The following is a 24,637-nucleotide window of genomic DNA, read 5'->3' on the forward strand; positions in this document are numbered from 1 at the left end:
GTGCCACAGTAAGTGTTAGTAAGTGGAAAAGGGCCATCTGTGTAGTACAGCTAGCTGGGACCAAGTGAAATATTGCATGGTATCTCGGGTGATATGATGACACTGAGCAGTACTGGGCATCACAGCAATGTATTCAATGGTGAAAAAGAGCAGCAAGTCATTAATCATGACCGCAGCTGCTCTTGGCATTGTACCAGGGTATAGTGGTTATTCACTAAGGACTGGCAGTGCCCACTACATGTTCTCCCTTTACTGAATCTTTTACACCCGAGCCACAAATATAAGATTGATGATGGCGCAATTGTTGTCCATAGCAACCAATCAGATTCTACCTATCATTTCCTAGATTGTACTAGATAAATGATAACTAGAATCTGATTGGTTGCTATGGGCAACACCTCCACTTTTAATTTTTGGAAGCTTTAGTTAATCTAGCCCAAGGATTATTGTGTGTGCAAATGGCTCAAATCCCTAGAGGTCAGTTTGAGAGTGAAAGATAATGGACACTATGGGGGGTATTCAATTGTCTGCGGGTTCGAACGCAGAAAAAATATTACCGTTAATACGGTAATCTCTTGCTGGATTTCAGCTCGCAGCCCTGAGCTGCGAGCTGAAATCCAGCGAGTAAATTACCGTATTAACGTTTTTTCCGCGCAGGATTACCGTAATAACGGTAATCCTTTGCGGACCGCGGGATTTTCGGCAAATCCGCGGACAATTGAATATGCCCCTATGAATGCTATGTTTTGCAGTATGTGTATGAATAATGCTACACATGACTATGGACTGAATGCCATTTTCTGTGTACTCCTACAAACCTTTCTGTAATCTGTAGCAGAAAAATGAGGAGGCTGTTCAGTATCTTCAATTTTTTTTTTTTTTTCAAACTTGTACAACTCCGTTTTCGTTAATTTGTGTTTATTAAGGCTACGTACACACTGGAATTTGCAATGTTTATATTTTATCACGTATTAAAACACAATGAGCGCTCTTTGAGAGGAATATGATGTCTATCGGCCAGATGCACATCGCACTCTCAATGAGGCAAAAAGTGTTAAAAGAAAAATAATATGTATTGTCACTGTGATTTTGATGTTTGCACCTGCTTAATTTGCGTTAAAATTCTGCATTAAGGATCCATTGTAACGCCTGTGTGTACGTAGCCTAAAATGAATTTCTAAGTATTATAAGATGCTTCCACAGTAATGTCATGATGCGAATACTTGTATTTATCTTGTCACCTTCCAGCAAACCATTAGAAAGATGCATTTAAAGGAACTCTCGTTTCTAAGTAGGAAAAAAATAAATATTTGTATATCTTATGGAGGCAAAATATATTTTGATTTTATTGTTTGTTTGTTTTTTAAACATGATCTTCTAATGAACAAGGGTTTGACATTTGTTTGCTAAAGCATTTCTCCTTTGTAGATTGTAGAATATGCTTAGCAACAGTGCTCTTGTGGTGAATAGAGTTTATTATGACTATAGCACCTTTAGGACTCCACTCGTTTAAGTTCAAATAAACAACCTACTTGTAACATGTACCAATGTACATGTTCAGGAGAGAAGATATTTGGGGCTAGATTTACTAAACTGCGGGTTTGGAAAAGTGGAGATGTTGACCATAGCAACCAATCAGATCCTAGCTTTCATTTACTTAGTGCATTCTACAAAATGACAGCTAGAATCTGATTGGTTGCTATAGGCAACAGCTCCACTTTTTCAAACTCAGTTTAGTAAATATACGCCTTGGAATGAAGCTTTTGCCATGAGGGAAGATTTTCTCGCTGTGCATGCCAGGCATCTGGCTTTAAGTCTTTTGTAGGTACTGCATCCATTGTTTCTAGGTTTGAGGTGGCTGAGAAAATGGGGAGGGGGGGTCATTTTACATACATAGTGTGCAGCGCCTATGGCTAATTGGCAGTTGTAGGTCTTGTGCCTTTTTTTCAGGATAAGCAGATAGTTGCTCATGGTGGTCGAAGGGTCCAGTTGGATCTGGGATAACGCAGTTCAGCAAGAACATTTTGGAAAGGGTTGTGTTTGGAAGTATTCTTCATGAAATAGACCAGCGTTGGCTAACCTGTGACACTCCAGGTGTTGTGAAACTACAAGTCCCAGCATACCCTTCCAGCAATAAGCTGCTATATATTAGCAAAGCATGCTGGGACTTGTAGTTTCCCAACACCTGGAGTGTCACAGGTTAGCAAACATCGATATAGACAAACCCAAGGAGCTTATTGAAGTGGACCAGACATTTACACAAGCTTGGTGAGATGGCGGAAATCCCATACCCAGGGGTAAATGTTATCAAGCTGCGAGTTTCCGGCTGGTTTGAGAGGTAGTGATGTTGCCTATAGCAACCAATCAGATTCTAGCTGTCATTTTGTAGAATGTACTTAATAAATGATAAGAGTCTGATTGGTTGCTATAGGCAACATCTCCACTTTTCAAACCCACAGCTTGATACATTTACCCCCCAGTCTGTAACAGCAATATTTGAAATGTTTGTCCTTCCTACGCTGAAGGTGGAGTACTAATTCAGCTGGAAAAAATGTTAAACAGTGTCGTTTTTTGGGGGGGGGGGAGGGGGGCTTTCAAAGTCATCTGCATAAGTGGAGGTGGGAAAAATTGGCGATATAACATTATTGAATGTGGAGTACAAAGAAAGACAATTCTAACATAGTAACATTTATATTTCTCTTTTTTTAAGAGAATATCCCCCTGCAGTGATTTATAATGAAAGCTCTATTAATTCTCATCAAGCCCTGTTCCACTGGAGCTTACCCTCGAATTCCCTGCTACATTTTATTGGTTACTTAATTTACATCACATGCACTATTTTGTACCCGTTTACAGTCACACAAAGTTCCATAAAAGTTTCTAATACGCTTGTAAACACACCTATGTAACATGCCACGATTCCAGGCTTTAGGGTAGTGTCACACAAGCAATGAAAAGACCAGCTCGTGTGACATTCCCTATATGAAAGGTTGAGCACTTTGTAATTGTTCCATGACCTCTCTTTATGATGAACATGACCTCTGGCCAAAAAAAACCTTTTCATTTTTGATTGGTCTTTATCAGACCATGTAAAGTTCATGAATAACATGACATTGAATTTAGTGTTTTCTGCATTACACTTGTTAAAAACAACTATAGGAATAAACCATGTAACTAATGCTTTGTTACAAAATATAATAAGGGAAAGAAACCAATGTGTACCTGTCACCTATACACTGTATAGGCAACTATTAGTAGAATGGAGAGAAAGCTTCAAATAGAACAAGCGAAACTTTATGATTAATACAAATTTAATTTACATTCAGTGGAATATACAAGTCTTGTACATTTATATTCTGTTCCACTATTAAACCGGTGGCTCTGGGTTAACGTCTCCAAGTGTTCCTAATCCAAGCGTTTCAGAAGACTCCTCTCCGACAGGCAAGCTGGGGCACCAGATCCACTTGTGTAACATAAATGTCTGTATCACTGAATAGAAGTGCATTTTGTATTTTTCTTGATCATCAAGTTTCACTTGTTCTATTGGAAGCCTTTGGTCTTCTCTACCAGCGCGTTCTTATCTTCTGAACTTCACCAGCTCTGGGATCGTTGCAGATTCCTATGGCGGGGCAGCTGTGGCCTCGTTGCAGATTCCTATGGCGGGGCAGCTGTGGCCTCGTTGCAGATTCCTATGGCGGGGCAGCTGTGGCCTCGTTGCAGATTCCTATGGCGGGGCAGCTGTGGCCTCGTTGCAGATTCCTATGGCGGGGCAGCTGTGGCCTCGTTGCAGATTCCTATGGCGGGGCAGCTGTGGCCTCGTTGCAGATTCCTATGGCGGTGCAGTTGGTCTCCACTTCACGGCCCATGAATCTGGGTTTTGTGTATTGTGAACTCTCAGCAGTTATCTAACATAATCCCCCCGCCCTGGGGATGTCTGTTAACTAGGAACTAGTTAGTGACAACACTAAAACATTAATAGCCATCAAAAATCCAGCCTATCCATTCACTAGAAATAATGTCAGTGATGCACGAGGTTCATTCAACATCATGCCTTGGTGATATTACTTGTTCCTAGTGAATTCACAAGATGTATTTTCATAAATATTGGATCACGCGACTAAATGACTGCTTACAACTTTATAGGCAACACACAGAAAATGAGTGAGGATATGAGTTAGACATGGCCTTAGATGTTGAATACTGCTCGTTAGTGCAGTAAATCTGCTGTGTAGCATCTGACTGCATGATGTAAACATAGAAAGTCAATTATGGTCTTCTAACAGCAAGGGAGGGGGGGTGCATTTGCAGCCACATCTGGATGTCTGTCCTCAGGGGTGAAAAGTGCAGTATCTGTATTTATTTTGCAATAACCAGAGATTAGTTCTATTGTAGAAATCCTTCCAGTATAAATAAATTGTAAAATAATGGATGTTCTTAATTGTGCTTTGTTTTTGACACTTTTGTTTTTGTCTTCCATTGAAACTAAACTCTGATTCTGTAACTTTGGGAAATTCCTTTATTACAGGACTTTACCACACATAATTACTGTGCTTCTTGGTTTTTTATTTGCAAAACCTCCCTTCGTCTTCAGGTTCTGGTCAACACAGACCAAACGGTTGGATTAGGAAACAGCGTAATAAAATTCAGCTGTAAAAAAACCCCCGACCTGCTTTGTTTTACATGAAATTTCCTGGAATATGTTGTTTATTGAGAACTATCAGGAAGCCAGTGAACAGATCTCAGCTATCCAGATGGTGACTGATCTATACGGCAGAACAAGTGGTTATGCAGCACCCAATAGCCACAGAACCATGTGTGGATTTGGAGTGTATTCTAATCTCAAGGATTCCGACACTGATTTTATATTACTCGGACTACGTGGTGCGTTGACTCTCATAGGGATCCTAACTTTATTGTGAGTCTTCTACTGCAGAAGAGACTGCTTAATGTTGGGCGAGTCCTCTGCGGCAGGAAAGAGACAGTATTTGAATGTTATGGAGATTTCTGGAGTGATGTGACATCCTCTATGTAGATCACCTTTCAACCAACCAGAGGAAATCTTCCTGGCATCAATGTACAAATGATTCTTCTCACCCCCCAAAATATACTGTACTTTGTCTATGCGGCTGAAGTCGACCAAAAGGACTAAAAACAACCCTTGTGGTGTACTGTCTCGCCCGGCCAACCTTCCAGATGTACGCAACTCTGCTGTGACACTTCACTAGGCTCTTTGGTTAATAAAACCTTCTGTAGCTATTCTTAGGTTAATACTCCATGTGATATTACTAACACTGCATTAGCAAAACAGAATAAAAAGAAATAAGTTTGATAAGCAGATGTTTCAACAGTCTTCTTTGCTCAGTTGTACTAAGCTCAAAAAACAGAGGTGTCCAAGTGAAACATAATTAAGAGAGGATCCTGGATATCATACAAAAATAAATAATATATGGTGTGTGTGTGTAGGGGTGGTACATGACATCGCTAGATGGAATTGGATAATGAGTGAATGGGTATTGCCTCTATTAAGACCCAATTAGGGCACAAATAGCCAGCATAGTGTACAATTAGATTGCTCTTTAGCTCCTCCCCATCTCCGCAATGCATTTGCCGGGAACCAATCAAACTGTGCTCCAACTTTTAGAGCTGCCAGGCACAGCCATGGAAAGGGGACCATTGTTTACAGAAGACGGGAGGGACATTTCTTACTAGCACCAAGTATTTACTATAGCCATATTGTGCCTTCAGTAGCACAGTCCTGACAGAGGTTTTATTATGTTTCGTCCTAGAAAGGAAGAGTCCTCTTATTCACGGTCACAAATAACGGCTTAAAGAATACGGTTTCCACTGGCATCCCTCTATGCCACCTCTGTCAGTACTACTATCATTTATCATCTTTCTGCAAAAGTGGCAGGTCCAGTATTTTAATTATATTTCCAGCATAAACAGACAAAATGATATTTATTTTTTGTATTCTACAAAGTGATTTTCTTTACAGATTAAAAAATATCTTTCCTACATTCCAGACACAATGTAACAGAAATAATAGAACAAGGAAACAGAATTGGCGTTACTATCAAACCTTCGCTCTGTCACACATCATACGAAGAAGGTATTTAAACTCTGACACCAGACACACCATATTATTCCTTTGGATATCCACACTATGCCGGACTTTGTAATGTTTACAGTCTTACACACACACTCAGTTTGTGGGCTGAACCAACAGTCACGACGGTAAAGCCCAACAAGTCACCGGGAACTGTTGACATCACCAAGTCTTTAATCCTTAGTAAACCTATAGGCTGCACACTCATGAATTTTGGTTCAATGACATTCTGATTTGGTAGTCACCATCCCCTAAAATGATCTTATCCGTGGCTGAAGATGGTGTAGTCCAAAAGGTGGGTCCCCTATCTAGACTAAGCTAGAAATAACTTCAGTCCATGCACCGAACTCGGAATAAGTTGATGTCCACGGTGAGACTGTTTTTCCCCCAGCTCAGGATCACTTAGCCATAACATACACATGGAAAAGCTGAGTAATGTTGGTCTAATAAATATGGTACAATTCAAATGTTACAGGGACTAGGCTTTAAATGCTCTTACACACAGATGAAAGATTAGTAAACCCACTCTCACTACCTGAGACCACTGATGCTGCAACCCAACCACAAAGGGCAGACTCTGGGGATGGCTTTTTACTTAAATAATGATGACAGGAGAGATGGGAGTCCTACCAACAATGCATATTGCACCCACTCATTGTCACACAACACTGTTCAGCCCATGGGTGCGTAGGGGGCTGGTCACCCCTTGTATTCTCACTAGAACGTTGTTCATCACAGCCGACCCTCAGAAGACAAAAACCGATCCACAGAAGACAAAAAAAAAAATACTTCTCTGGTGCTAAAATGCCACAAGTAGAATCCACAACTATTTCAAAAGATGCCCCCTGTTCGTTACTGACTACGCCTGGGGGACTACCACGTATGGCTGGTGGGGGATGCACTTCTGTCGCTCATTGCAGTTGTAGATCCAGCGTGGACGGACAAAAGACAGACTGGCGTTGTCATTGAGAGCCTGGCGGGGATAGAGAACCAAGTTAGGAGCAGTTATAAGATTTCTCCGGCAATGAACAATATTAATGGACAAGAATATCCGTTGGCCTTCACGACTCACCTCTTCAAAGCTGTCATCCCATTCCTGAGCGGTAATCACATACTGCACCTTGTCGTTCATATATTCCTCCAACTCTCTAAAGAGACATGAATATACTAAGTACCAACATCACAAAATAAATACTCGCTACTAGTTATGACAGTGCTCATCTATAGGATATACTGGGGGACATTTATGAAGGAGGTGTTGTCCACAGCAAACAATTAGATTGCATCCGCCAGTTTTCTAGTAATTAAAAAAAGAAAATGAACGCAAATGTCTTATTAGTTGCTATGGACAAGACCCTCTCTTCCGACCTACAGAACAATTATAAATGTTCCTCGGTGTCGCAGGACATAAAATAATCCTACTTTACTGTGCTGGCTGCATCATGGTGTGGTGGCATTACCCATCTCACGCTGGGCCCTTGAGAAGTGACGTCCTAACGGTCAGGGCCAGATAAATTGCCCAGAGTCCTACCCCCATATACCTGACCCTGCATCTGTAGTGACCACCTGCCAAACAGGGTTCAAGAACCATTGAGGCAAGTTCGTCCATCAATCCATCACCAGACACACAACCACCCTGGGATATAGTCAGACGGGGCTCAAAATATCGGTTTAACGAGCAAAGGAGCACTCTGAGGAGGCACAGGTAAAACTGCAGACATGGGACCTCTTCCAAAGTGTAGACCACAGTCCCGGATAGTCATATTTGGGTTGTCAGAAGACTCGGTCATTTATCTGGCCAGTCTTCCTTGTAGGACAGTACATATGGCGAGCTGCGTTAGCTTTGCCCTAGGAGTACCATTCTTTAACACGTCCAGAAATTGTTCTGAAAGCAGAACGCTGATTAGCAGTCGACAAACTCATCAGATTCCCAAAGGAACAGCAAACATGTATTCAGCCACGTACTTGTCATTTCTGCTGTCACTCCCTTCCCTGCCCCAGGAGGGCTTCCACCAATAATCTAAATGAGGGAAGTCACCTGCACTTTTAGGACTGCGAGTCCCTCAGGCCGTCGGCTACTCTTTATAAGTCTGCAATTGACTAAATCTGGGATTTGGCCCAAATGGATTCTGGAACAATGGACCTGCCAGCGAGAGTCTTCAGAGGAGGCCCTTTCACTCTCCAGTTGCTCAGGCCACTGTCAACCAAGGCCGTCTTGAAATCTTCACAGGCCGCCATCACTCTGCTAGAGTACCGGGATGCCCTGCATTCCATTTAGAGAACCTCTTCCAGATCACAGGGAATCTGGAGGAAAAATGTGCCCACTATCTAAGCTCTTCCTGGGGCCGTCTCAGTTTATATAACCTTGTGAAATAAAGGTAAACAAAACAAGGGCACAAAGGTACAGGGGAACAAGGGCAGGAGCCGTGGCAGGTGGAACATAAGGGAAAGGAGGAGTCAGGAGTATTTTAAATATTCTCCCCCAGGATGTGTATGAATGAGCCCTGAAAGACTCAAAGCCTAAAAGAGTCGATAACAGAACCTGTCAAATTTGAACCTAATGGACCTTTAATACAAGACTCAACTTTGACATTGGCTGGGCCCTCCAAGTAAAATCAATAGATTTTATAATTACTGTAAATAATGTAGCCAAAGCTTGCTTGCATTATAGAATAAAAACATTTGTACACTGGACCAAAATTACAAAACAAAATTCTTTTGATATGGTCTCAAGAGGTTTCAGAGCCAAGTTCACAACGGCTGCAACCTACTTAATGTGAATTTGGAAATAGTTACTAACAAATTTGATGGAAAACACTTTATACTCTACGACAGGGGTCGGCAACCCCCGGCACGCGTGCCAGACGTGGCACACGGAGCCGTTTTCACTGGCACGCCGGCCCCCGGGTCACGTCCTGACATCAAGGGGGAACGCTGTTTTCGGGAGCTACAAGCTTCCGCCACTGGTGTCTCTGGGGAACAGGTAGTTTCCATTTGAACTGTAGCGCGGGTGCGGTCATTTATACAGGTACCGCAGCGCTACATTCTCTACCTACAGCCGCCTGCTTCTACCTCTTTTTCCCCTCTGACTCATTATCATTGAGTGCCTCTCTCGCGGTGCAGTGTAAAAGCGGAGCCTGAAGTAAGTTATATCTCCCATCTGCATTACAACCCTGCCTTTTCCTGCCTCCATTTTTTCCTCCCAATGTGTGCCTCTGCCCCCCACTTGCATGTCTCTACCCCATGAGTGCCTCTGTCCCTCCTGACCCATGTGTGCCTGTGTCCCCCTGCCCATATGTGCCTCTGTCCCCGCTGATCCATGTGTGCCTGTGTCCCCTCTGACCCATGTGTGCCTGTGTCCCCTCTGACCCATGTGTGCCTGTGTCCCCTCTGACCCATGTGTGCCTGTGTCCCCCTGCCCATATGTGCCTCTGTCTCCCCAGCCAATATGTGCCTCTGTCTCCCCAGCCAATATGTGCCTGTGTCCCCGCTGACCCATTTGTGCCTGTGTCCCTCCTGACCCATGTGTGCCTGTGTCCACCCTGACCCATGTGTGCCTGTGTCCCCCCTGACCCATGTGTGCCTGTGTCCCCCCTGACCCATGTGTGCCTGTGTCCCCCCTGACCCATGTGTGCCTGTGTCCCCCCTGACCCATGTGTGCCTGTGTCCCCCCTGACCCATGTGTGCCTGTGTCCCCCCTGACCCATGTGTGCCTGTGTCCCCCCTGACCCATGTGTGCCTGTGTCCCCCCTGACCCATGTGTGCCTGTGTCCCCCCTGACCCATGTGTGCCTGTGTCCCCCCTGACCCATGTGTGCCTGTGTCCCTCCTGACCCATGTGTGCCTGTGTCCCTCCTGACCCATGTGTGCCTGTGTCCCTCCTGACCCATGTGTGCCTGTGTCCCTCCTGACCCATGTGTGCCTGTGTCCCTCCCTGCCCATGTGTGCCCAAACTGTTTGTGTGTACCTGTCTTACATTGTGGCTGCCTGTTCCTTTCTCTCTCCCTCTTTGTGTGCATGCCTCCCTTGTCCCCCCCCATCCCATTTGTTTCCCCTTTTTTCCTATGTGCCCCCACAATCCACAGTCCTATTGCACAACACCTTCTACCCCCTTGTCTTCCACATCTCCTCTTTTCTCACCTTTTTTTCTGCTCTCCTGAATGTGGTAGGCAGCGTTGATAGCTGCCGATCTGAAGCAACGTAAAGGAACAAAGGCAAAACCGCATCCAGCACCACATAACTGAACCTGAAAATTGTAACCTGAGGCTGGCGGGTAAGCAAAACTTTCCTTTAATAAATCGTATGGGCTTTTTTTTTCAGAGGGTACCTCTGGGTATAATACGGCTATTGTTGGAGGGAACCCCTACAGGAGGCTTTTGCACAGTGAAGCCTAGGTTGCCAACCCCTGCTCTATGATATAAACCATATTCACAACTTTTTGAAGGTAAATCTAAAGGTAATTTTAGCCACTGCCTTTTTAAGAGATTGTTTATCATTTTGGCAGTTATAGTCTTAAAAATGACTGTAGAGGTTTGTGAATTTTTATTAAAAATGGACATTAGAAAACTGTTTTTCATCTAATTTCCACTTCTGTCGAATACACCTTAAATAACATTGCCAGAATATGCCCCTTTCATACACAACATGCTACCAAAACTCTTATCCATTCTCTAATCATCTCCCGTCTTGACTATTGCAAACTCCTGCCATCTGTCACCCATATATCCACACTTCAATCCATCCTAAATCCTGCTGCGAGACTGATCTTCCTCTCTCACCGCTCCACATCTGCTGCACCACTTTGCAAATCCCTACACTGGCTCCCTGTGTCCTCCAGAATCCAATTCAAATTACTCACCCTTACCTACAAAGCCCTCAATAACACCACTGCTTCATACAACTCAAATCTCATATCAAAACTCTCTCCCTCCAGTCTTAGATCCATCTCTGACATGCAACTTGTCTCGTCTCTGGTAACCACCTCTCACTCCCGTCTACAAGAATTCTCCAGTGCTGCTCCCCACTTATGGAATTCCCTACTATGCCCAACGAAGCTTTCCCACAGCCTTCAAATCTTTAGACGCTCTGTGAAAACCCATCTCTTTTTTAAAGCTTACCTTATCCCTGATTATACTATTCACATCTCCACTCTGAGCCACACTCGCTCCTCTTCTTTCAGCTGTGCCCTCTTCCAGTTAGAATGTAAGCTCTCTAATGAGCAAGGTCCTCCATACCCTTTGTTTTCATGTCTGCATTTATTTTGTCTACCTTGTATGTCCCTGTTTTATGTATGTCCCTGTTTTATGTATGTACTGTTTTCCCCACTGTAAGGCACTACGGAGCACTGTGGCGCTTTACAAATTTTCGACAAGAATAATAATTCTGTAAACATCACACACTTTTGTACCATTTTGCAACAACTAATTAAATAGATTTTTAAAACATGCAATTTAATGAATGTTTCTGCAGCTCATTTCGTTTGGACAGTTCAGGATGTAGCGATTATTTAGTTAAAAATCTGCACAATGCAGTTACACGTAGTAACTATAAACTTATTGGTCTATCGTTCACCAGACGGAGGTGGTACTTAACCTGTGGGCTAAGACCTAAATTATGGGCTGCCGTGATTCTCTTTGCAAACCTACTGAGTATTATTAACAAATAATATCATTTTAAAGTTGCCTCGTCACATACATGTAGTGAAGGCAGCTATATTCAAAATTCAACCTGTAAATTCAATGGCAAAAGGTATTAAAATAAATTATTAATTTAAGAACCCCCCTTCCCCGATCCACCTATATAAATTAGATTCTGGATGAAAAAGTCACCCTGTGGATTGATAAAAGCTGATTTGGGTGCGTCGGGTAACATCACTGTGCAACGCATTTTACGCAACCCCAACTGCACAGGCACTGAAAACTCAAATGGTCAATTAATACATTGCCGTACAACCACTTACCCGTTAAAAGCGGCGATGTATCTCTGCAACAGCCTGCGCTCAGTAACAGGAAACTCCCCATACAGGAAGAAACGTTTGCCGAGGAATAAATCTGGATGTGGAGCAAACACATTTCGTTAGCGACTCTGCAATGTAAAAAATTATGTTTGTTTCTCTGTTTTTTTGTAATCACATCTTGAAACTAATTTTGAAAAGAAAAATTTAAAGTTTAGTTTTTCTGTTTTATTGATTTGTAATTGTGTGCAGGTCCATTATGTCTCTTCAAAAGCCTTGCACAGCAGTTAGCTCTCACATGATCATATTGTGTGGTTGTCACATAGTTAGCCAATCAGTGCCAAGACAGCGATCTACTGGCACAGTGATAAGTCACTGAGAATTCTAAGAGCTTTCCCGCGGAGACCACGCGTTCCGCATACCTGGAAGTTCAGGAATGGGCAGGTCTACCTCGGGCTCCTCCACATCTGTATTCTCATCTGTAGAGCCGGCATAGGGATCACCTGCTGGAGGTGAGCTGGGTTCCATCTTCACCTTCTTCTCTTCCTCCAACCTGAGTGTAAGGAGATAAAACCTCAGTACTGACCACCTCCATTTTCAAAATTGTACGCCACAAGGATATATACATAGGTACATTGAGTTTTGTTCCCCATAGTGGCATTTCCACCCTCGTTCTGTCTGCAAATCACCTATATTTTGGCCAGTTACTTGAATACACACTACAGGAGGAGTGCTTGTTAGCTGCTAAAGCCTAAATACTGAAATAAAAACTGAAATAATGGTTTTTCTTTAAGGTCTCGTTCCCATCATTGCATTCCCCTCATTTAAAATGTTACCCCGGCCTATTTTGCAAGTAGTAACACGCTACAGTACAATGGAACATACCGGTAAAAGTGCAACAATTCAAAAAGTAAAACGCGTGAAAAACGCCCACTAGTATTTATGCCTTTTACATATTTTTCCCAGCACCTTAGTGAACAAGACCAACATTGCACAGAAGCCTTCAGAGCCTACAAAGACTGACGACAGAGGTAATAGCTTGCAGATTGGTACTGTAGGTGAGAGAACATATGTAACATCTGCTGAGGTAATGGGGGCTTTAAGGGAAACATTTGTAAGAGTGTAAACAATGACTATTCTCATATTGGGTCAACATTTAAATGTAGCGTTCCTATACAAGTCCCAACTTTGTCATTGGCCAGATTGGAATCAGTCTTACACGTCTGTCTGTCTGGATGTGTACCCGCCTCTTACACGTCTGTCTCTCCGGGCATGTGTGTGCATATAAATGTATAATTAATGTGTGTGTGTATATAATGGATAATGTAGACATCCAGTTTACTGTATAAACCAGACACCACCGACCTCCTCAGCTCATCCTCTGTATCTCCCCCAGACTCGTCATGACCTCGCTCCTCAGCTGCAAAACATAATAACAAACACAAGTGAATACCATGATGCTACTTGTATACAGATTTAAAAGCTATAACAATTTGTCACATGTTCTCATACAGAGAAAATAAGGAGAATAAGACCTTTAAAATCAGAGGATTTCAGGCACTTTAAATAACACAAAAATCACACCGATTCCGGTCAACGTCATGCCGTAAATACTACTTTACCAACCCACCAAATTTTATCAAACTCTGCAAGAACCTCTGTAGTGCTGACAAGGGGCAACACCTGCCTAGTACATGGATCAACAAGACGTATCCCCTGGCAGCTCCTCACCCATGTTCTCCTCATCCGTAGACCCTCCGTACTCATCCTCCACTTTCGGTGAGTGATTCCTCTTTGTCCCGCTGGATTTGTCCTCCTCGTCCTCACTCTCCTCCTCTTTTACTGCCGTTCTTACGGGCTTGGCCTTACCGGGGCTGGACACCCGATTCTTATGGTTTGTCCGCCCAGAGTCTGGATTCTGAAATGAAGCCAGAGAGTCAGGTGACCAGAAGATCGACAACAGGTAGATGTTTCGTGAGATAGAGAGCCTCAGCAGAACAGGGCAATCGGGGTGTGATCTGGTTTACTAAAAAGGCCCAACTTATGGAATCATATTAATAAGCAGATACAGGCAATGTATTCATATGAAGAACACAGGGATTACCGGTCTGTGTGCTTGAGCTTTTGGTCGAGGTGGAGAATCTTCCTCACTGTCATCATCCTCATCACTGCTGGTGTCATCTGTGTCCATCCTATATCTGAAATGAAAACACCATTACAAGTACTAAACATAGAATATGACCAAAGAAAAAAAAAAAAACCTGACTGTCCCATATAGTCATTTCGTCTGTTTTTAAGCTGTCTTTGACAGCGGTCTAAGTAGCCTCATTCAATCTTCATCTCCTGCCACTAAGAGATGTCCTCAGGGTTGAAGTGGATGGAGATATACAAAACCCACAGCCAATCAGATCATTAGAAAGTTTCCATCCACAGGAGACGATTGGATTGATCTTGTAGGAAGCGGTGACCTGTCCACTCGTGTGATTGTGTTAGTGGGGACAGGGCTGCACGTGACAGGGGCAGTGACATGATATGAGGAGGGGAATGGAGGCAGCAGGATGTTAAAGACTGTGCTGCTGGGGGACCCTGCTCCTTCCACTATATAACTCTTAGTCTGTGGCTTCCTGATGCCTCCCCATTCCCCTCCTCACATCATGTCACTGCCACTGTCACATGCAGCCCTATCCTCCCTAACACATCCATCATCTCCTGATATATTCTGTGCTGCTGGGGGCCCTGCTCCTTCCACTATATAACTCTCAGTCTGTGGCTTTCGGATGCCTCCATTCCCCTCCTCACATCATGTCACTGTCACATGCAGCCCTGTCCTCACTAACTCATCTCCAGATATATTCTGTGCTGCTGGGGAACCTGCTCCTTCCACTATATAACTCTCATAAAAAATCTTTAATTAAAAAATCCTTATGGAAATTAAAAACAAACAACCCCCCAGCACTCACTTTTTACTCGGCAAGAGCTGTTTCTTCCGGAAACAGTCCAGGATCCACTCTTTCCGCACAATGATCCCTCCTGCAGATTTGACTTGACTGTATTTTGGGGTATTGGCAAATGCACATCTGTAGAAACAAGACATTAACTCATGAACCCTGCCTTACAGCACCAGCACAATCTTCAATACTGTACATTAGACAAGTCGTGGTCGTAGAGATGGCAGGTTCTAAACTAGACAACTTCATCTGAGGTTTAGTCTACGTACATGAGATGAGTGCTGTCTGGGGTCCAGTCTGGTCTGTACTTGGCTCCCATCTCCAGGGCTTTGTCCCTTAGGTCAGATCGGAACGGGTTCTGAAAACCACTCAGCACAAACACTGTCCCCTGTAAGAGCCGATTCATCTCTACTGGCTGGGAACTGGAAGAAGTCTTCTTGTGAGCCGGTTTCTCGGGTGGTGGGGTCTTCTTTACAGGAGCTTGGGGCTCAGCTAAGAAAGATACACACAGGAATTAGGCTACGACTTTCGACGGTAAGCTACGCGGTAACAGTCTACGCCTACTCAACACTTCGTTAATAACATCAGGTGAATTGCTGAGCATGGGCTATATCTTTGGACATATACTTCCCTGATGAAATTGCCGAACAGCAAAGAAACACGCATAGATCGGGTGTGCACTGTTCATTTGTGTATGCTTCTACTTCACCAGTACCGAGATGATATCTTCATCTATTTGATTGGAAATACCATCTTTACAAGGGACAGTTTCACTGACTGCTTCCATGGTTGTAGCAGGTTACTTTTATAGGTTCTGTTATTTATCAGACTGTTTAGGGTGTTATCAGGTCATTACTTCGGGGTATGCCAGCTTAGTTATCGTACGGATGACAGAGAAGTATGCGTTATGCGGCATAGCAAGGATTGTTGCTTTTAATGTGTATTTAGAAGTTTCTATAGCAAATGAAATAAAAATCAAATATATTTTTATATATATACACATCGACGTTAGCGATTAGATTGTGCTCAGCGTTGTACTACTTTCTCTTTGTTTGTGTGATGATAATGGGAGGTGAACCTGAATATACACATGTAAGAGGCCGTCAAGGTTTGGTCAGTCAGTTAAAGTCGCTCTCGCCATTCTGAAGACCAAGAATAAACAACTGGACGTTACCTTTAACTTTCTTTGGCGCGGGCTGTGAGCTGCTCTCTTTGGAATGAGACGGGGATATCTTGACTGGAGGAGGGCGGCTGGAGGGTTCCTTACTGAACTCATACTTTCGTTTGCCAGAAGATGGTTCCTAAAAGGTAAAGACAACTGGGCAGATGAGAAACACCACTACGGCACCAAACATCCAGCCTTAGACGCTATAATAGCGGTCAGCTAATTACAATATCATAATGCATCAAGTTAAATGTATAAACTTTAATTCATAAAGAGATGTGTTCATATTTATATGTTGTTTCGACTACAGCTCAACATTAGTGTTGTGAACATTCTAATGCTCCGATTGGATATCAATCAGTCTGATGGACGTTCTAATACTTACTCTGATTGGCTACAGGCAGAAAAAGCCGATATGCGCTGTGCAAAAGTCTACACATCATTTTAATTCCAACCTCCTACCACTTTACAGTCCAGTACCCCTTTTCATTTACTAAAACTTTAGTTGTTTCCCTAAAATACATCATTTATGTCTTAAATGAATCATGAAAGATTGGGCAGTCTTCATTATATGTGGCATTTCTTTATGTTTTTCCCTTTTAGTGGTCCTAGAAACGCGTTTCTCCAGAGCTGTGCAACTGGAGAATTCGAAACGCGTCTGTCTCCTTAAATGTATACAATGAGATTCGAGCTGGTGCAAAACACATATTTCCCTAAAAAAATAAATGCACATTCTCCCAACTCTCTGTATCTCATTTCAATAATCTCACGCTGCAAAACAAAATCTTGTTCTTGCCTGCGGGTGCAATACTAGGAGCACTCATGTTCCTATCGAACAATGTAAAAATATTACTCCTCAGCAAACGTCCTAAAACTTCTTTGTTCCCCATATCAGAGCACTTCGGTACAAATCGAAGCGCACTTGCATAAAAACAGAGGTTTAGACAAACAGGATTTTGCACTGTCTCGGTAGGTTTCCCTGTCATCGATCACCTTCACTGTGTGTGTGTGACAATGGTTTAGTACTTTGCAGAGACAAGTAACCCTTGATTCAGACACAACAATGGCAGGCTGATGTTACCTTTGATGTGGTGGTACTGCTGGGTGGGGTTTTCGTGATCGGCTTCTCAGCTGCGGCGTCCGTGGAACTGGTGCTCTGTAATGCCACCGATGCATAGCTCTGTGAGGTCTGGGGAGCTATGGGTAAAATCAAAAGGCAAATTAACCAGTTTTAGAGGAATCGCTAGCCATGATCCCCACAACTTTAGTTCCACTCAAATTCCAATGACTGCAATCCTCTGCCTTGGGATGATGACAGAATAAAGCCAGTCTTCTGTCCTAAAGCCCAGCATAATTATCTTTCTCCACTTAACATTCTAAAACTCCAAGGATGGAAACCTTTTTAAGGCATTTATGTTAGCAGATGCTGTCTTCTATGACAACATATTATGCACATGATATCAGATAAAGAATAGGACATCCAGGATATACCTTTCGGCGGTGTCACGTCAGACTTGTTTGTGCGGTTGAAAAAGAGACTTCCAGGACGCATAGAGGGGGAGACGTTTTCTTCCTCCTTCACCTTAAACTGGCCCAGCTTGGTGACTTTCTGTAAGGGATGATCATGGTTGAACATGTAAGATGAATCGATTAACGGGACCGTTTAAAGTGTAAGTAAAGCCGGCATTTCACATTACTGAATACCAATGGCTGTGGGGTGAATAACACAGAAACTGAAGTGCTTATGTCAATCATGTTGTGCTCTAACCCTTTGCAGCAGGTTGAATATTAGAGGTGCTTCTCTGTGCGAGACTCAGAGAGCGAGGGACTGTATGAATTGGTGGATTCATACACAGAAGCAGGGACCATGATGTCCCATCAACCTAACTGACTGAAATTTAAACTTTTTGACCTGCAGTGGATTGCATTAGGACGCTGTCATGGGATATTTAAGCCATCTGAGAGGGGAGGAGGGAAGTAATCTAAATAACTTTATTTTTTAGTACAGTTGACACGAATGTGGTTTAGTGGTCTTTCAATGCTGTATATAACTGCAACTTGTATTTCAGGCTATCTTTAATGTGTCTATGCCATAACCCTGCTACAAATACTATTATACATATTGGTTATAGATTTTAATCTTTTGATGAATACTGAATACAATTGTACAGACATCTTTTCAGCGGGTTATGAAAATGCCATTATCAAAAGAGTATACACCAGGTGTTGGCAACTCAATACACTTCAGTGACGGCTCGGAGGGCCGCCAGCTGCCCAACAACGGTATATACATACACGTTAAATAAACACATGGTAGAATGGAATTCTGATCAGCCAAAACACACAATTTCCAGGTAGCCATACCGGTGAGGAGTGAGGGGCCTCGTCTTTGTCTGGTGGAGAGTTGAAGCGAATGAATGAAAGCCCGTAGGCCAGATTCTACGGAGGGAAGGAAACAGAGTAATAACTTGATCACAATTATGGTCAGATTGACTTGCGCAATATTTTTATATCACTGTATGTTACTATAGTGTGTGTCTTACTTATAAAGCAGAAATAAAACTAGTCAGCTAACCGAATCTGAAATAACTATTGGGTTATGCTGAATATATTTTACCTTCATATTTGAAACTTTCAACGTTAAGTGAAAAGGACAACTAATCTGCTTTCCTAAAATCCCAGCGAACCCGTATGAATGTTGTGGTTACACAGCTCGAACGCATTGATTACAATAGACTGGAATGCAGTTGGCTGTTATTCAGAGCCGTCCGACTACTTTGCAGATGTTGCAAACAGACAACACTAAATGTCGGATAAAGCTGCGTATTAATTAGTATGCACACAAAGCGTATACACAAGGAGAGAATGGTCAGTAAGGGGAGAGGACGCAGCTTACTTTGGTGTACGGCTGAGTGCACACTATCTTCACCCGGTCCCACTTCTTCTCAGCGGCCGCCTTCACCAATTTGTCCGGCCCAAACATCCGCAAGCGATTCAGGGTGTGGCCGCCCTTGCTCTCGCTTGGTGACATGAACGAGGACATTCCCAGGATCACCTGGTCAAAAAGACAAACGTGTTGGGGAATTCATCGCACATTTACCATTTCAGAAACTACACAACAATCCCAGTGGGTGATCTCAGGTGAGCAAGTTTTCCATAACATGGCTTTGAAGAGCCGCACGCGTTTCACCTCTACATTCCAAAACACTGCAGATTTTGCAGCCATTTAATTAAATACAATGCTAAACTACACTGTTTTTAATGTACATTTCCTCATGGGGCCTCACAAAAGTAGCTGGAGGGGACTGAAACGGTCCTGCTAATACTGCCGCATATTCTCCGATATGTTACACTTTACAATCTTTAATGTTCCACATTTTCATACAGCTTATTCTCACATACAGGAATCATGTTTTAAGATTAAATGGACTAAACGAAGGCTGTTTTTTGACAAACCGGGTGCATTATATAACAGTGCTGTTCACATTTCTCATGGGTTAGGTAATGTTTCGAATACGTAATACAGTTGGCGCAATTCTCAAGGAAACAGAGCCCACAGAAGACCCAGGAAAACCAGAACCAGCACCCTGAACAGATGGATAGCCGAGAGCTGTAAACATGTTCTACAAGTCACCCGAACCAAGGATTGGATTCCAGACTCACCTCATATTCCTGCTCGCTGACAGAGGTTGAACGCCCAACCAACACCTCCACAAAGGCGGAACCTTCATTTCCAATGTCAATACTATGTATCTGCTCCTCCTTCTCAAACTACAGCGGAAACACAAGCAGAGCACCTAACCATTAAGGACAGATACAGGTCTATTACCAGAAGACACTGAATGCAAAACAGCATAAACACAATCTATATACATACAGATCCACACAAGTGCAAAGAGATTATGTTTACCCTCAGACAGTACAATGACAATGCCGCTATAACAGGGAGACTTAAGCTAGGTACACACTACAGAAATTTCAACCAACTTTTTATGCCGATCAATTTTACATGCGACCGATGTTCAGAACGCTCGGTCCATGGACTGCATACACACTAGCCTTGTTTAGTACTATAAAGGGAAGAGCGGACGTCCCTTTAGCGACTTTTTACAGCCATGTTGTCGTAAGCAATGACTAATTTCGTACTCACTGTTGTGCATCGGTCGGAAGTTTATACACACTACACAGCAGAATCGAGATTGGAACGAAAATATTAAACGGTACGACCAACCAAATGAGGCGACAATCGTCCATTTGGGCAGACTTTCGACCATCGTGTCACTACACACACTGACCCGACTTTTGAACGAGCGGTCGTATGTCGGCTGATTTAGCCGATTATTGGATGAAAACTGTGTAGTGTGTACCCAGCTTAAGACAGCAAATCCCCCTGCTACAGCATGCTGGTACCTGTAGTTATACGCTATATAGTATCTCTTCTGTATAAGATATCTACATTCTTTCCCATTCTACTCACATTTGTTGGGAGGTTATGTGTAAGCAACTGTTCTCTGTTATCAGAAAATTTGCAGACGGTAGCAAAAAGTGGCAGGAAAAATATCCCACCCACTTTATTACTAGCCCAGTTAAGAGAATGGTATAAAGTAAGAAAGACTATGTCGAAAAATCTTGCTTGGTTTTAAGACCCAGCAATCAGAGGAATAGCGATATAGTGACCAGATTTTATTTAGTGATACTTCAGATGTATAAATGTCATAATATAATAAAATTAGCTTCTTTAGATATTAATTAGAAGAAACAACATTACTCATAATATTATCTGCAGAGTGCAACTATAAAAAGCACTTTGTTATGGTTAACTTTGTTTATTAGAGCTAGGGGAGTTTTGGGTGTTTGTAATAAAACAAGAAAACACTTTATAGTTGTTTATATACTTTGACATTTTTGTGTTAATCAGCAGTAAGAATTTCTAAATAAATACATGTTGACTCAAAGCTGTCAGAACATAAAATGTGGAAAAATGCCAGAGGGCGTTGATACTTCTCATAAACGCTGTATATTTGTGAATATTAACAGTTCTGTGACACAAGTCACCTTGTATGTGGCTTAGCAGTCCTGTAGGAGCAATGTGATTGATTTCAGACTAATACACATTCTATAATTTGCGACTAGTAATTACTGTAAACTGACTAGCCCTGAAGACATAAGGACGGACCCTTGGTGAGACGTCATACGTCCCTATCTTTGTTCCGTACCTGCAGAATGACAGAGACCTGCTTCTCACCGGCTTGTTTGGATTTCCACTTCCGGTAAGTGTCAGATATCAGTAGGTTCTCAGCTGTGTGAGTCTAGAAGACAGAGATACGTTCAGAGAAGGACAGACACTGAAGCCTAAGGTTTATCAGTATGGAGACCAGCGTGGTAGTTGCTGCACACTGAAGAGGCCAGAGCCACAAGCAACATGAGATTTTCAGGTTCACCTTGCACTGCCTGATCATGTCGTAAGACCAAGATCCTAGCACATAAGCACAGATTACTGTTTGAACGCTAAGCACATGACAATTTCGAGACTAGTTTTCCTAAAAACAATGCAGATGAAAGCAAAGCTGCCTTAAGCCACGTTAGACATTTATGAATGGTTGGTTATACGTGCACTTTAAACTTGTTGCCACAGAAAAAGATAAATTCCACCTATCTTTGATACAATGCACTGTATTGTATTGTGACATACGAAGGCAGTGCTGCATTATGTGGGTGATGATTGGTGCACTGGATTTTGCATCTGCATAAAAGAAATACGAACCATCGGTACTGCTGTTCAATGAAATAAGGTTTTATTCTGTGTGCCTGGATTTATCTACTGGTCTACTTATGGCAGCATGCGATATGCAACTTTCCTGAATAAACAGAACTGTACAGACATTTAAATAATATTGCACGGGTCACCATATTTCACAAGTTCTTTAAGGAACCTGTGACTCTCCAGAGGTTGACTGGCAAGGCATGCTGGGACTTGTAGTTCCACAACAGCAAAAGCAAAAGTGGCCCATGTCTAATTAACTTCTAGATTTAGTTCCACTTTAAATAGATGCATAACCCCCATACCCAAATACGAGAGGCAGAAATCAACAGCCATTCCTCTGCAATGTTATAACTGTACATTAAACCCCACCTTCCATATCTACGTAGGATACTCACAGTGTCCGCACTGCTGCACGAGACCACGTGTTTCAGTTTAATCTCCGGCATTATTCCCAGTAACCTGCACACAGATATCTACTTCAGACAGACGACCCCACCAGGCAGGCTTTTCCTTTGCTGTACCAGTAGGTGACAATGCATGCCCACTGCAAAATATAAACACGATTAAAAAAAAAACTATGTATAAATCTATAGTTCAAATGGCTTTCTATAAAACAGCTACCAGTTGTTTTAACGCTTTCACCAAAGGGAAAGACTAATCAGACTTTAAGTTGTTGAGCCTAGTGGAAGATACAGCGACATGCCTTTCTGAGCCTAACATGGCTGATAGCGGAGAACAATAGCAGTGAGAGAGGTAACAAGGTCACAAATAGGGCTTATACTCACATGCATTAATATTAAATTCAATGTTGCCTGCAACGTGCATTAACACGCAGCACAACTAATGGGGTTCTATGTGAGAACTCATTATATACATATTATGTACTGTGCTGCAGGGTGGTTTGGAGAATGCGTTTTGAAGGTTCTGTTACAGGCGAGGACAGAGTACAAGGTATTGTCTACGCTTCTAACAGGCATATTTTTCAATGCCTATGTGTACCAGCTTATAGTGAGAAACATCTATCTTCCTGCCATAGTACTTCAGCTTCTCCAGACACATTTTAGAACTGTATCAATATTATTGGATATTGATTAGGTTATATTGTGGATTTAGGGCTCATACTAATAGGCTCCAGTGGTATTTTGTCCTGTGCTATATTTACTGGGACGTGAACACTGTATCAACACCTGTCACAAAAGTGAACATATATAAACAATATTATTATTAATAATAATAACCAACTGCACTCGGCCTTTTTTTTTTTTTTTTTTTATAAACTGTGGAGTTAAGACCTCTTACAAGTAACTGTTAGGGTCCTTTTTACCAAACATCAGTGAAAATGTAGTGTTCAGAAAACACTTAAAATTATAATAATAATAATTACAGTAAACACCAGACAAGCAACTAACAATCTCTCATTTATAAATGTCTTGGTTTTCATGTCAAGACGTAACACACGTATCTTAGTTATGTATGGCTATCTTATACAGTGTCAGGTTGTAAGAGCAGTTTCTGTTTCATTGTTTATTGCTCATTTTGTCTCCCTGGTGTTGTGTAATCAGATCAGTCATGTAAATTGAGACACTTCATATGTATCTGGATTGACAGCTGATCTGATATAACCCATGGGCTTTTTCAGACAAGAACCTTCTGCCTGTAAATTTGCTAATATTGTGCTTCTTGCAATACACATTATTGTCTTTAAGTATATTAACATCACGGCCAATTGAATATCCCCAATTCTCAGATACAAAAATACAGCTATCCACTGTCCCTTTGCACTGCAATGTGATTTGTCCAGGTGCAAATGGTGGATTTGCTTCAAACTCTAATTGAGGTCCTTAGTGCAAGGTTTCCCATACCCAGTCCTCAGGGCTCCCTAACAGGGCAGGTTTTCTGGATCACATGTGACATAATTAGGACCACCTGTGGATCTGTTACAATGTGTCAGTCAGTAATGAATACACCTGTGCTCCAGCAAGGAGATATGGAGAACATGCACCGTTGGGGAGCCCTGGGGACTGGGTTTGGGAAACCCTGGATTAGTGTATTAGTTGTACACAATAGTCTTACCAATCTGACTCTGGTGGCTGCCGACACTTGGAAATGTGACTATGTTATGACCCCCAATACCCTGAGTGTACAGTGCAAAGTTATGGAACAGAAGACAGTGGAAGTGGCTCACTGACTGTACAGTAAAACACAGTGCATATGTATATGTAGTACCATACCCTGCTATACACTGCATGCCATAATATATGATATATATATATATATATATATATATATATATATATATTACAATGTACAGTGCAATGTTATATAACATTGTCCAGTGAGTAAGGCTGTGCATATGTATCTGTAGCACCATAAACTGCTATACACAGGTATACACTGCCTGCAATCTGCCCTATCAACATAATATTACATAATATACAGTAGCACAGACGGACACGGACACACACATACTATATGTCTATAGTAACAGGGAAACACATAGACACCAACCACATACAATTTTAGGATATCCCCCCACGGTTCCCGAGGAAATACCGCGAACAAACCTCCCGCCCCGGAAGTGATCTCCGTACAGCTTCATAGTGTGCACAGGAAACCGAGGGCCGCCATGTATACACACCCAGAAGTTGAGAGTATGGGTTGCGGCGGCCATCTTTGTCCACCCGGTTTGACGTGATTGTGAG

General features: G+C 42.5%; 1 protein-coding gene across 1 annotated transcript; it reads right to left on the reverse strand.

Annotated features, from left to right (window-relative positions):
- Positions 1-5,941: 5,941 nt before the first annotated feature.
- On the reverse strand, positions 5,942-24,544 carry XRCC1 (X-ray repair cross complementing 1). The gene is made up of 18 exons (XM_075189556.1): positions 24,451-24,544; positions 22,331-22,479; positions 21,388-21,480; positions 19,835-19,942; positions 19,068-19,226; positions 18,536-18,610; positions 17,663-17,780; positions 17,253-17,368; positions 16,181-16,307; positions 15,276-15,498; positions 15,019-15,135; positions 14,163-14,256; positions 13,790-13,976; positions 13,424-13,478; positions 12,481-12,611; positions 12,065-12,155; positions 7,179-7,254; positions 5,942-7,079 (listed from the first exon to the last, which is right to left on the reverse strand). Exons 2-18 carry the CDS (start codon positions 22,379-22,381, stop codon positions 6,966-6,968), a joined length of 1,935 nt encoding a protein of 644 aa, XP_075045657.1. The 5' UTR covers positions 22,382-22,479; positions 24,451-24,544; the 3' UTR covers positions 5,942-6,965.
- Positions 24,545-24,637: the final 93 nt, after the last annotated feature.

The sequence above is a fragment of the Mixophyes fleayi genome, chromosome 11 (genome assembly GCF_038048845.1).
Source record: "Mixophyes fleayi isolate aMixFle1 chromosome 11, aMixFle1.hap1, whole genome shotgun sequence".
In the NCBI taxonomy this organism is placed as follows: domain Eukaryota; kingdom Metazoa; phylum Chordata; class Amphibia; order Anura; family Limnodynastidae; genus Mixophyes; species Mixophyes fleayi.

Coding starts and splice junctions, on each gene's coding strand:
- XRCC1 (XM_075189556.1), bottom strand. CDS start 22,381: ATGCCGGAGATTAAACTGAAACACGTGGTCTCGTGCAGCAGTGCGGAC. Junction 19,227..19,834: donor TCAGCGAGCAGGAATATGAG/GTGAGTCTGGAA, acceptor CTTTTTGACCAG/GTGATCCTGGGAATGTCCTC. Junction 13,479..13,789: donor TACGGATGAGGAGAACATGG/GTGAGGAGCTGC, acceptor TATGTTTTGCAG/CTGAGGAGCGAGGTCATGAC.